The sequence below is a fragment of the Miniopterus natalensis genome, assembly GCF_054644295.1.
Source record: "Miniopterus natalensis isolate mMinNat1 chromosome 7 unlocalized genomic scaffold, mMinNat1.hap1 SUPER_7_unloc_1, whole genome shotgun sequence".
Taxonomy (NCBI): domain Eukaryota; kingdom Metazoa; phylum Chordata; class Mammalia; order Chiroptera; family Miniopteridae; genus Miniopterus; species Miniopterus natalensis.
In genome coordinates, this window is record NW_028269915.1 from 27324 (window position 1) to 40841 (window position 13518).

The 13518-nt window shown below is 48.5% G+C and overlaps 1 protein-coding gene across 1 annotated transcript in view; it reads left to right on the forward strand.

Moving 5' to 3' along the window:
- PARD6G (par-6 family cell polarity regulator gamma) overlaps positions 1-12898 on the forward strand; it is a gene marked incomplete at its 5' end in the record, with an annotated part of 34922 nt that extends 22024 nt beyond the window's left edge. The window contains one exon of the mRNA XM_087813708.1: positions 10132-12898. Within this exon, the coding sequence (XP_087669834.1) occupies positions 10132-10943 (812 nt within the window). The remainder of the gene's footprint in view (positions 1-10131) is intronic.
- Positions 12899-13518: the final 620 nt, after the last annotated feature.

Below are 13518 nucleotides of genomic sequence, written 5' to 3' on the forward strand. Positions count from 1 at the left end.
AGTTGAGCAGTCCTTCCAGAAGGTTGGCGTGTGTCTGCGTGTTCGCTCAGGTGTAGGAAGGGGAGCTGTGTGGTCTGCCTGCCCTGGACAAGCTGAGACTAGAGCAGACGTTCGCAGCGGCTGTGTTGAAGGCTGATTCTAGTCTCTGGTGGGAGCGCTCAGGTCCCATGCGGTTTGCATCACAGACCGTGGCAAACAGCCCCCCTTTTTATTTCTAGAATTCCCTTGCTTTGAAGCCAGCAGCCATTTACGTGCTCACTTCCTGTGGTACTTGGCCTCGATGATTCTCCCAGGTGACCAGGTGGGATGGGCTCCCTGCCTCTCATCTTGTGACCTTGATGCCAAGTTTGGCTGATTAGGAAGCTCTTCTCTTCCTGATGCTGTGAAGTCTGTTAGCTGCTCCTGGGAGGAGAGGATGGGTATGGTCAGCGGCAGGGCCAGCCTGTCAGGTGGAAGCGGATGCCTGTGACGCCCTCTCCTCCCACAGCCGCCCTTTGGACTGATCGGGTTCTCTGCCCTGCGCTGCCATTTCTGCTCCAAGAATCAAGTGTGTGGGTGGAGCACCTGCCCCCTGCCCTGCGCACCCTGACACTGAGGAGGGTGCCATGCCCACGGTTTGCCACCCTTCTGCACAAAGGCTGGCTCTCTGTCATTTCTGCTGAGTCTCTGCTCCGAGCCACTCCTTTGTGGTCTGACAGTTGCTGTGTGTGCACGACCACGCCTGTAATTGCACGTTTTAGCTCTGTGGATGGTGCTTTCTCCTGTTTGTTTTCATGTTGTCACTGAGATGCCTGGTTGAGTGAGACATATGACCATGGCTGTGGTCATGTCATATGACACCAAGAGTCCCTGCGACATTCTCATTGGCTGACCCAGCAATTCCACAGTCAGAGCTGGTCGCAGCCCGCCTGAGATTCGCACAGCAGCCTTACTGCCGTTTGTAAGATTAAAAAGAAAAATCAAAGCAAAAGTGCAGCTGCAAGGTTGAAGTTAAATAAATTCAGGCAGGTCCATCTATTGGGATCTCATGAGTCTTTAAAAGTATCGTAGAGCAGAATGATTTCTGAGCAAATGTTGGTGGGAAAAGCTGGGTTATCAGAGGTGTCTCGTCCTGGGCCTTCCGTGGTTCCGATGGTGCATGGCCATCTTACTCTCGTTTGCTGGACTTGCTTGGCTGGTGTGTCTTTTAGGAATTGATCCCTAGGGGAAGCTCCCACTGTGAGAGGGCAAGTCAGCATCCATCAGGTTGCCGGTCAGCTGGTCCTAGGACGCTGTGACATTTTAGGTTTTCAAAGTGAAGATGATTCTAAGAAGCACTTTTTCACAGGGGAGTTCCCTTGTGTCATGTGAGCCTGAGTGAGGACATGGACCTGTGGTGCCATGCTCTACACGGGCTGGCTTCTGTTTCTCCTGCTGCTGATGTTGGAAATAGAGAAGAAAATATCATTTAATTGGAGTGGAGGTGGGAAACAGGATGGGGAGAGGGTGGGTGGACATTTGCCTAAACAATAGGTACCTGTCCAAATTGTTTACTTTGTGAAAAAACAAGATGTAAAGAGTGCTTGATAGAGAAGTTGTGACGATTTTGCTCTTGTAAAAAGCTATTTTAGGAACCAAAGTTTGAATATTAGGAATGAGACGTTCTTTAGAAGAAATTTTGTTTTTAGGAAAGTTGGGAATTTTTGACGAGTACAGTGCACACGCAGGGCTCCTGTGTAGACAGCGGCAGGTGAGCTGTGTGTGCAGCGCTGGTGATGCAGCCCAGGTGCTGCTAGTTCAGGTTGACCTGTCACTTCCTTCCTGGCACCTCCCGCCCTGGGTGGACCAGGAGGGCACCGTGCACCTTCACACCTTCACACTTTCATCCGGAGTCCGAGTAGCTGACCCCACCCATCATCACGGTAGAACAGCTGGAGTCATGGTCACTGTCCCTCCTCCTCACCAGGCTGTCCACCTGTCACCACCTCTGAGGCACCTACTCTGACAGATGCCTAGACTTGTTCACCTTTCAGTTTAAGAAACTCTTTTCCAACTTAGAAAATGTTAGTAGTCAATGTTACTGCCTCAACTAAGAAAACTGTTGGGGGGTTGAAGTTGTCCCCTGGCTCTGCATTTCAGCCCACCTTGCTCTGTTGCAAGGTCAGGGAGAAGCATCAGTCCACTTACAAAGCAGCACCTCAAAAGTCCCCTGAGCACACTTGTCTTGGGTCCTCTCCCACTGAGTTTCCCAGACTAGCCAGGAGGACACAAGATTCCCAGCAGACTAGGGTCCCAGTAGTAGCTGTCTTTTCTGTGTTATGATTGACTATGTCTTTTACTGAAACAGCAAGCGCCCAGCACGGCAACACTTTGGGCTAGCTTCCCATTTGCTATGACTCCCTTGGACGTTTAGTTCGATGAATCAGGGTTGCTGGACACATAGGAATGATCATTTTATGATGAAGTCCAGATGTTAGGGGCCCCAGTGTGTTGGGCCTTCCAGTGGTTGCATTCGTGGGGTCCCTAAAGAAGGGAGGCACGAGGTGTGGACGAGGGACTGAGCTCCAGCCCCACCTCCTCTTATCCTCCAGTCTCCGCACCTCAGGGATGGACAAGGGTGACAGGCAGCAGGAACAAAGCTCACGTCCCTGCTGTGCACATGGCTGTGGCACCGTTGGGCCTGGGCTGTCAGCCCCAGCACCTGGGCACCTGGTCTGCTGGGCTTGTGTTGCTTTGACCCCCGAGAAACTGGAGACATGCTTTATAAACCACAAGTGATCTGTAGCTGTAAGAACAGGCTAAAATCCACAAGTGTCTCCCTCACTTTTCTGATAGTCTCTACTTGAGGCCATTTAGTGGAAAACTGAAAATACTGTTTTCAAATAATAAGCTTCTACCAAGCAGTTGCATGTTTTCTTATGTTGGAAGGGAGGTTCTGGGGTCATGCCGAGACGGGAGGTTGACATTAATTGCTTACAATAAACTGCTGAAGTCATGAGATTCTAATGGACAGGGAGGTGTGTGTACGTATGTGCATTTAGTCTGATAACTGCCAACATTCAGCTTCAAATATTTATCTGGTACAGGTAGAATATTTTACCCTTTAAAACAGATTAACTGTCTTTGTGTTGAAAACTACAGTGTATAAATAACATGTGGGTCAAAGAAGAGTTTCAAAATCAAAATTGTGTACCAAAAAGTCAGGTTGATAGGATGATTGAGGAGCTCAGACTGCTACCTCCATGCAGATATAGTTGCTGGATGGAGTTAGTATTTTGAGCAAAAAAAAAGGTAGCATAGCATTTAAAAGTAAGGGCTGGTTTTGATTATAGTTACATTCTGACTTATAATTAGGCAAATATCAGAAATCACTAATATTTCCGTGTGCGAATTGGTAGAAAGTAAGGACATGGGAGACTCCGCTGTTTCCCTGACCTGCTTTGTCATCCTAGGCCGAGAGTGCCAGCCTGGGGGCTCTGATCATTCACCCGCCCACACGGCTCCCCGGCCTTCCTGCCAGCTTTCTGCCCTTCTCAAAAAAATCTAATTCCAGATGTTCCCACCAGGACGAGGAGTCCTGATGTCCCACAGGACGTGGGCCGCTGAGATCAGCAGCTGACGCCCCCAGACTGTGCTGCCTCGTTGGCACAATGAAGTGGGGTTTCCTGGGACATGGGGCCAGGACTCCCGTTGAGAGACACTCACTGGCTTCATTTGGGGCTGGACGGAGCAGGAACACAGTCATTGGTGTGGTAGCTGGCACATGGTCTTCACCAACCTGTCCATTAGCCTTGGGGAGCCAGGCTGTGTGTCAGGTAGCATTGTGGGTGTCTCTGCCTTCATTTCAGAAGGAAAAATACAAAGCAAGTGCCACAACCTTTGTTTACAGGCCCAGATGGGGACAAAGTGGTAGGTTTGTCACTCTGGAAATAAGTGGAAATGATAAATGACAGTACGTTCTGGCAACTTCCTAGAGGTTAGCAATTCAGCACCACTTACAAGCGAGTATTAAAATGGGCAGTTGGCTGGGATTGTATGTTGTTGTCAAATGGGCACCTGAGGCTCCGTGGTATTTCTTCCTCTCTGAGGGTCCGAGGCGGCCCCGGACCCGATGGTGAGCCCTGCTCTGGACACGACACTCAGGCAGGACAGCAGGGAAGAGCAGTGTGGACCCCACAGAAACACTGAGATGGAAGTGGTAAGCTGTGGCCCTTTAGACAAGAAGAGAACGTGTCATGGAGGGAGTTCCCTTGAAGTTGAAGGATCTGGATTCCAGGAAAGGGACCAGGTACGCCTGCAGTGGTTTGGACTTGGTGTTGTAGCGTGTGAGGCAGGTGGAAGACAGGCCCCCGCAGAGCTGGGTACGGGGGCAGCAGAGATGGGACATGGCCCAGGACCCCAGCTCTGGCCCCGTCCCATTGCAGCAGAACAACCCAGCTGTCAGCTTCGTTGATTTTCTCTGGTCTTTTTCAGTTTTATTGAGTCACTGTTTATCTTTACAGTTTCCTTCCTCTGTTTCTCTTGGGCTCATTTTGCTCGTTTTCTAGGTTTCTAAGGTCAGGGCCTAGATTACTGACTTGACTTTCCCTCTCCTCTGATGTGTTGCACCCCCCCCCTCCCCCCAGTGCCTGTCAGCTCAGCTCCCTTGGCCACGGTTCGTGTCCATCCAGGTGAGTGTGGTTTCTTCCTTGGAGCCTTCCTTTGGGCTCAGATTATTTACAAGTGTGCAGATTATTTCCTGAGTGTTTGGAGATTTCCCTGTGGTCTCTCGGGTATTGATTTTAGGTTGATCTCATGATTCACAAGCATGCTCTCAGAACACACTGGGTGTGATTTCAGTTTTTAAGGATTTGTTGAGCTGTGTGTGGCCCAGGATATGGTCTCTCATGTCTACATTCCACAGGCACTCGAATGCGTGTCCCACTGTTGTTGGCTGTTCTGACGTGTCTGCTGGGTCCTTTTGGTTGACTACTGTCGAGTGTGTTGCTGATTCTCTGCAAACTTGTTCTGTGAGTTTTTGAGAGGAGGGTCGGCATCTCCAACTGCAACCGTGGGTCTGTTTCTCTTTTCAGCTCTTCAGGGCTTTGCTTGTCTTTTTAGTTTGTTAGTTTTGCTTCACATAACTTGCACATTGTTCTGATAATGTCGTGGGTTAGGTTTTGTCGCTGTGTGTCCCTCCCTGTCCCTGTTCCTCTCAGCCCCTTTGCCTGAAGTCTAGTTTATCTGACGTCAGTGGAGCGCCTCATGCTTTCCTTTAGTTAATGTTTGTGTGGCTCTGTCTTTGTCTGTCCTATTACTATTAACCAGCCTCTGTCACTCCATTTGGCTCATCCTTATAGCTACAGGGAGGTGAGTCCTGTGGAACCAAGGCAGGATGCCCCACCCTCTCTGTTGCCATCAAGTCCAGAACATACTCTTCTTACAGAGTTTTCCAAACAGTGTCATTTAAAATTATGTCTGGGTCTCTCTCTTCTAGTAGCTTCATGGTTTCTTCAGGACAGATTATCTCTAACTCATCTCTGTGTCGCTAAAGTCACAGGGCCTGACACCAGTAGGAGCTCAGTGAGCATGTGCTGAGCACAGAGGCTGTGTGCTGGCCGGGAACAGACCCTGGTCAGTCTTCAGCATTGGAAATCAAGGGAATGAAAGCACAGGTAGCCATAGTGTGCCCCGTGAATGTGTGGAAAGGTCCCGATAGATCCACCCATTGGGGGCACATCTGCAGAGCAGAGCAGAGCAGAGCAGAGCAGAGCAGAATATGTTCATATGTTACCAGTATAATTTTAAAAAAATCACCTTATTTCAGAAGTCCTTCTGGACCTTGTGATATCAGCGTGGAATACAAAATGGTAATTTGCTCTGCCAGTGTGGCTCAGTTGGTTAGAGCATCATCCCATACACCAAAAGGTCTCAGGTTCAATTCCCAGTCAGGGACATACCCAGGTTGTATGTCCAGTCCCCTGTTGGGTGTGTACGGAGGGCAACTAGTCGCTGTTGCTCTCCTTCATCTATGATTTTCCCTTTTCCCCGCTCCCTTCCTCTCTCTCTTAAATCAATAAGAACACATCCTTGGGTGAGAACTAAAAAGAGATGATAATGTAGTTGACGGTGTAATAAATTCATCGATCAATCAGCTGAAGGCTGGTATAGGATCCTGGCTCCAAGGACAGGGTCCTCCTCACGCCCAGGTGTCCTGGCTTTCAGCTTGTGCCTGGATGAGGGCTTGTCAGTGGCCTCGGCTTCACGCTGCCTGAATTTCTGTTTTGCACATGGAATTTATTTTGTCTGTGAAGTCCTTTCTGGAGCTGTGACCAGTGTTCTGCAGTCCCCAGGAGAAACCTCAGGTGGTGAGCCTGCTCACTGAAGTGCAAAACCCAGCTGCCCGTGGGTCTTTTTGTATCACAGATCTGAGCAGGACAGATGTGGACCCCGGGGAGGGCATGTGCTAGGTTCCTGCAAAGTAAGGGAAGTATTAATACCTTTCTGGAGGGAACTGACCCAGGAGAAATTTCCTTGTTTATATGAATTCGAGGGCATTCTCTTGGCAGTTCCCATGATTATTCTCAAATCACTCCTCCCATTTTTTCTTTTCTCTTACCCAACTTTCCCATTCATGCTTTCTGTGGTGGTTTATTTCTTTTCAATCGATCAATCTCTTGTCTCACAGACTCATGAATGAGGAAATGCCAGTGTTGATACACAGACTGTTTTGTGGGTGCCCGTGAGCTGTTCTCGCGATGACTGCTGCAGGGCACCTATCAGAGAAATGGTCAGCCTTTGGCAAAACATGGGGACGTGGAGAAGAAATAGCACCCTTGTCAGGTTTTTCATTAGCAAAGCAACAGAGATGGCCTCCACGCCAAACAGGGCAGAGTCTTGGATGCAGCAGATTCCACAGGACTGAACATGTAGAGCACAGACCCGCGAGTGTGGCTACACCCTGCGAGTGCACCTCCAGGGTGGCTCCTCCTGCCCAGTGGTTCTGTGTGGACAGCCCTCATCTCCTGCCCCATAAACCTCCTCCATCTGCTCCCAATGCTTTTCTTAAAGAGCCTCATGTCAAAAAAAATGAGAAGCATAGTATAAAAAAATAAAAAAAGAAAGAAACCAAACAGGCTGTTTTTCTGACATGAGAAAATGTTTACTTCAGTCTGGTAATTTTCTTTTCAAATTGTTCCTTCCTGGTGTATAGAAATCCAACTGCTTTCTTAAAAAAAGTATGTCTTTATTGATTTCAGAGAGAGGAAGGGAGAGGGAGAGAGAGAGAAACATCAGTGATGAGAGTCACTGATCCTCCTGCATGTCCCTGACTGGGGGTCGAGCCCACAACCTGGGCATGTGCCCTGACCGGGGATGGAATCTCCTGGATTCTAGGCTGATGCTCAACTGCTGAGCCCCGCTGGCCGGGGTACAGCTGCTTTTTGTGTGTTGACTTTGTATCCTGTTACTTTGCTGAATTCTTTTATTAGATCTAAGAACTTTTTGTTGAGTCTTTAGGATTTTCTATGTATAGGATCGTATCTGAAAATAGAGAGAATTTCACTTCTTTTTCTCCCTTTTTTGTGCCTTTTATTTCTTTTTCTTGTCTAACTGCTCTGGCTAGACTGTCCAGTACTATGTTGAACAGAAGAGGTGAAAGTGGACATCCGTGTCTTATTCTTGATCTTAGAGGAACAGCTTTTAGTCTTTCACTATTGCTGTGTACCACTGAGCCACACCAGCCAGGGCACTTTTCAGATTTTGTTTATCTGGAAATATCTTGATTTCTCACAGTATAGCTGGATATAAGATTCTTGGTTGACAGTTCTTTTTCTTTTAGCACTTTGACTGTATCAGCCCTCTGCCTTCTCCAAATTTTCTGCTGAGAAATTTGCAGATAATCTTACTGAGGCTCCCTTGTATGGGATGACTCTCTTCTTTCTTGCTGCTTTCAATATTCTCTGTCTTTGTCTTTTGAAATTTTGATTGTAATGTGTCTTGGTTTGGGTCTCTTTGACTTCATTTTACTTCGAGTTCACTGGCTTCTTGGATGTTTATATTCATGCATTTTATCCAATTTGGGAAGAATATTTCTTCAAATATTTCTTCAAATATTCTCTTCACCTCTTTCTCTTCTTCCAGAACTCTACGATGCAGAAGTTGGTTTTGTTAACCTAAAAATAAAAGGCCTTTCAAAATGAGAAGCAAACACATGTTTATTTGAGATCAGTAAGCACAACTATTCAGGAAGCACTGATTCAGGCAGAAGCCCAAACAGTGTTTTGGTTAGGAGACAAAGGCAGTGGGTATTTATGAGAAAGGGAAGGGACGCAATTATATCCATAAAAGGAAGGCATTTCTATAGATGCAGATAACATAACATAGTGACGCCAAATCTAAATAATGTTTTAAATTTTCAGTCTGGTAGTCATCAATCTAGTTGTCATAATAACTGTTTTCTTGTTATCTTTGCAAACATTTTTTGGGGGGGCTCAAGGTTGTTTAGGCCCAGTCCAAGGTTATTTTGCCCTTAACATCCAAAGATTTGAAGCATTAAGATGTGCAAGGCAGCTTCTCTAGGAGGGCAGCTCCAGCTCCATTTGAAAGGGGTTCTGCTTTATTACTGTTTACAGTGTGCTTTGTGGTGTCCCACTGGTCCCTGAAGTGCTGTGGATTCACTTTTCTCCAATTTTTTTCTTTTGGTTTCTCAGCAATAATAATTTGCACTGTCCTATCTTAAGTTCATTGGTTCCTTCTTTTGCTCGTTCAAAGCTGCCTTTCAACCCCTCTTGTGAAGTTTTCATTTCACTTACTGTACCTTTCAGCTGCAGAATTTCTATCTGATTTCCTCTTAGGTTTTCTATCACTTACTGATATTTCCATTTTGTTCACACACTCTTGTCCTGTCTTTTCAGAGAGGGTTTCTGGGTTTTTTGTTTGTTTCTTAATGGGGCATTCTCTCCTGTTGCTTTGACTATCTTGTTTTTATTTTATTTTATTTTTTTATTGAACACTGGACAGTTGGTCTAATAACTTAACTCTAGAAATTAGATTCTCCCCGTTCCCCGGGGTTTGCTGTGTTTTTTTTAAGTTATTTTAAAATAAGTTTTCAAAGGTTCTCTCTGTGCCTAGGATCAGCCTGAGATGTAACCATAATGTCTCCTGAGGCCTTTTCTGAGCCATTCCCTGGAGATATATTATCACTTTCTAATTTTCCTCTATGTGCAGTAGTTTTTTATTTTTGTGTGTGTGTATTTTTTTAAATGAGAGCGAGAGAAACATGGACTGGCCGCCTCCCATATGCACAGGGATCGAACGGGCAACCTGGGTATGTGCCTGACCAGGCACTGAACCTGCAACCTTTTGGGCCACGCGAGCCCGTGTGTGTGTGGGGGGGGGGCGCTTGCTACCTGGGGCGGCGGCAGCAGGGCTGCCCACGCCTCGTCCTCCACTCTTCAGCCGGAAGCGGCTTCGCCGCCAGCGCCGACTCCGGTGTTGGGAGTTTTTGGCCGCACTGGTCCCGCCGCGCGCAGGCTGCTCCGAGGGCACCGCGCAGCCGCCGGCCAGGGCGGGCGGGCCGGGGCCGCCGCTGCGGTGCCAGCTGATGGGATTTTCCAGAATGATTTTCTGCGTCTGTCCCGCTGCTCTCTGGAGGTTGCCGACCTTGGGTGCAGACTCCAGAGTCCCCAGGCGGTGACGTCAGACGGGCGGTGACGTCAGACGGACCGTCCCCGCAGTCGTCCTGCTGGGAGAGCTCTCTTGCTCCCGCTCTGCCGTCCTCCCGGAATCCCGACGGGCCTCCCGCCCTTCCGTCCATTGTGCATTCTTTTACTGCGGGGCCCTTTTACTACCCTCACCTTCCACCGTCCCATTGGCTGCCGCGGGTCGGGGTGGAGGTTTGCGGAAAGGTAACTGTCGGGAGCGGCTGCACTTGCCCGGCCTGGCGACCAGCGGGGCCAGCGCGGCGGGGCCAGGAAGGCTGCCCGTCCGCAGGCTGTTTGTCCTTCCCGGGGCGGGGACCTGGGGCACAGTGAGCCGGCGGTCAGCTCCACTTCGCGGGGCCCCGAGGTGTGGGCGAGGCGGCCGGAAGGTGGGCCGCAGACGGCGCGGTCCGAGCGCGTCCGACGGCTTCCTGGCCGGCGCCTCCGTCCTGACATCTGTCTTCTCTTCCAGAGGAGGCCGAGCACGGCCTGGCCACCGGCTCGCTGTCGCGGCGCAAGAAGGCGCTGGCGTTGCGGGAGGAGGGGCCCCGCCGGCGCCCGCACCTGCACATCGGGCTCCCGCACGACTTCCGGCCGGTGTCCTCCATCATCGACGTGGACATCCTGCCCGAGACGCACCGGCGCGTGCGGCTGTACCGGCACGGCTGCCAGAAGCCGCTGGGCTTCTACATCCGCGACGGCACGAGCGTGCGGGTGGCGCCGCAGGGGCTGGAGAAGGTGCCGGGCATCTTCATCTCGCGCATGGTGCCCGGCGGCCTGGCCGAGAGCACGGGGCTCCTGGCGGTGGACGACGAGGTGCTGGAGGTGAACGGCATCGAGGTGGCGGGGAAGACGCTGGACCAGGTGACGGACATGATGATCGCCAACAGCCACAACCTCATCGTCACGGTCAAGCCGGCCAACCAGCGGAACAACGTGCTGCGCGGCGGCCGCGCGTCCGGCAGCTCGGGCCGCTCCTCGGACAGCGCGGCCAGCCGCCACAGCCTGCAGGCCGCCGCGCCGCCCGGCCTCGCCCCCGACGACATGGAGAGCGACGAGGAGCTCGACGTCGTGCTCGAGGGCGGCCTGGAGCCGCGGCCGGGCCCACGGCCGCCGGGCAGCCTCGCGCGGGTCAACGGCGCGGGCCCGGGGCCCGGACTGCACGGCCCCGGGCGCGAGGGCAGCATGCGCCGGCTGCTGAGCTCGCTGCGCTCCGACCCCCGGCACAGCCTGGCGCTGCCCCCGGGCGGGGTGGAGGAGCACGGGCCGGCCGTCACCCTGTAGGCGGGCGGCCCCGAGCATCCCGGCCCGGCCGAGCGCCGGCGCAGTCCGGGGCAGGGACCAGCCCCCTCCACTTCCCGAGTTTGTGCTCATTTTAAAAAAAGAAAATAATTGTATACGTCACCCCTCCTCCTGTGTTTTTATTTATCCCTCCCTTTTCTTCCACAACCTTACTCTATGTTTCAACTCAAGGACAGAGAATAAAAATACTGTCTTATTTTTATAAATTTCTGCACAAACAAAGTGCACGCGCACGCACACCAGGCCGGTTGCAGGTCCAGGGCCTTTGTATTTTCTGACCAAGTGTAGAAAATACTTCATTTTTAAATTTAAAAAAGACTTTATTTTTTTAAACGAAGCTTTAAAATTACTTTTTAAAAGGACAGATTCATGTTTTTAACTTCAGCCATGCAAACACACCTGCTTGTTGGCACCGTGGCTTCTCTGTTTCGTGCGCAGATCCTTCTGGTGGACGGGACGCTGTGAAGAAGGTACGTGTGGAGAAGGTAGAGACTGGTTTTTAAGAACAGGTGCACCACACCTGTAATAGGTATGAATGTAGAGGACAAATTTCAAATAGTCATTGTTTATAGTCCTATTTCAAATAGCCAAATGGGTGCTGAACCCTCAGAGCTCACTGGGGAAAGAGCTCTTCTGAGGACCTGCTGTGGGGCATGGGACACCCTGAGGGCTCTGCTCAGCAGTGCCATTTGTGATCAAAAGCCAGTATTCACTCGAAGATAAAAACCAGTCTTTTCCACCCCTCCATTGACTCTGAGCACAATTTTTGAAACATTTCCACAGAAATGATAGACAACCCTACCACACCTCCAGACAGGCCTTTGAAAAAGCTCATAGACATTTGGGCATATAAGTCTGTTATCTTCATTTTAAAATAACAAGTTATATGAAACTTAATGGTTTTAAACACAGATTAAATTCGTTGTCGCTTCCCTTTGATCTTCTAGCAATATTTACATATTTAGTAATTTTGAATGTTTATCCATCTTTATACCAATGAAATTTTATATGAAGTGTATATTCTGTTTGAATTGATGCTGAGGAGAAAATGTTATAGTTATATTTTGAGAACTAAACTTTGACCAAATAAAGCTTTCATATAAATACAGGTAAAAATATTTTTTTAGGTTGCCTTTCAATGCAGCTGCTTCTCCTGTGGCCCAGCACCCCCTGCTGGTTATTGGCAGAACTGTCCTGCCTTCATGGATGTCAGTAAGTCTGATAATGGAAAACTATATCTCACTTTTCATTTTTTCTGAACTTAAGTGAAAAGCAAATTATTTTTCTTTTGTGCAGAAAGTATTTATTGTTCAAAAATAGCTTTTATTGCTTAGTTGGTCCCTGCACCTATCTTTGATTTTTTTTATTTGAATGCCAGTCTCTCTATCCATTTTATTCCTAGTCACAGGGAAGACCAAAGATACACCCCCTTTGAGGTCTTAGTGAAAGTGCACACACTTCTAAATTTATGAGCTCCAGTGAACTGTACGAGCATCTCGTTTAGCGCCCCTGCAGTCAGAAGTTTTTTTTCTGTTTTTTTTCTTCCTAGGACAAGTATTATAGAACCAAAACTCTAATGCTAACTTACTACCACAAAGGAAATGTTCTTTTACTAAGTTATTGCTGGTTCAAGAGTATCTTGTTGAATAACTGGGTCTGTAACCAAGAAAGGAAATTGTATTCCTTACCATGTTTTAAGTTGTTAAGCAAATGTGAATAATTTTTTTAAAGAAAAAAAGAGGCTTACTCAGATTTGTACGCTATTCAGAATTTTAGGAGTTATGAACTGCTTGGAATAACTGCTTGGTTGTATTTTTCTACCCAGGTCTATACTTCTGCCATTTTCTTAAAGAAGCAAACAATATTGTATTACATGTTAAAGTTTTCTTGGTTTTATATATCAAAGAATAAAAGCATTTTCTTTGCTTTTAATGGTATTCTTCAGTTGTGTTCTAAATAACAGAGGCAACATCAGTGCTAACAAAAAGCAGAGATAAACTTATAGCTCAGGTGGGATGCCTGGAACACTTATCATGTGCCTGTCATGGGTCTTGTATGTATGATGCAAGTATACAGACATACTGCCATGTGAGTAATATCAAGTGTATCTACTCAGCAAAATTATGGCAAGAACTTGTCAGCTTCTCGGGCTCTGATCCTACGTCTTCTGGTTCAGAACTCCCTGATCCTGCAGTACAGACATAGCACAAGTTACGACTTAGGGTTGGGGGCTCCATAGATTACTGCTTCATCTCTAGCATCAGACAGAGGCTTGCACATATATATATGGAGAATATATGGAGAATAAATCATAATGTTAATTTCAGAGAAGAGGCGGGAGAAAGTGTCACTGGCAATCCCATCTCCAGAGGCAGTGCAGGGGGTGTGACTGGGCCTGGCAGATAGAATTTTTCAAACTTGCCAGATTTGATGAGGCTTTTTTTCAACAAACATTAAATATGTGTCTAGACAGAATTTTTTTTTTCTTCTGTCTTCTGTCCCCTTGCTTGTCCACCTCCCCAGACAGTCTCCAACCCTCGACTCCTGGGGCAGGGTG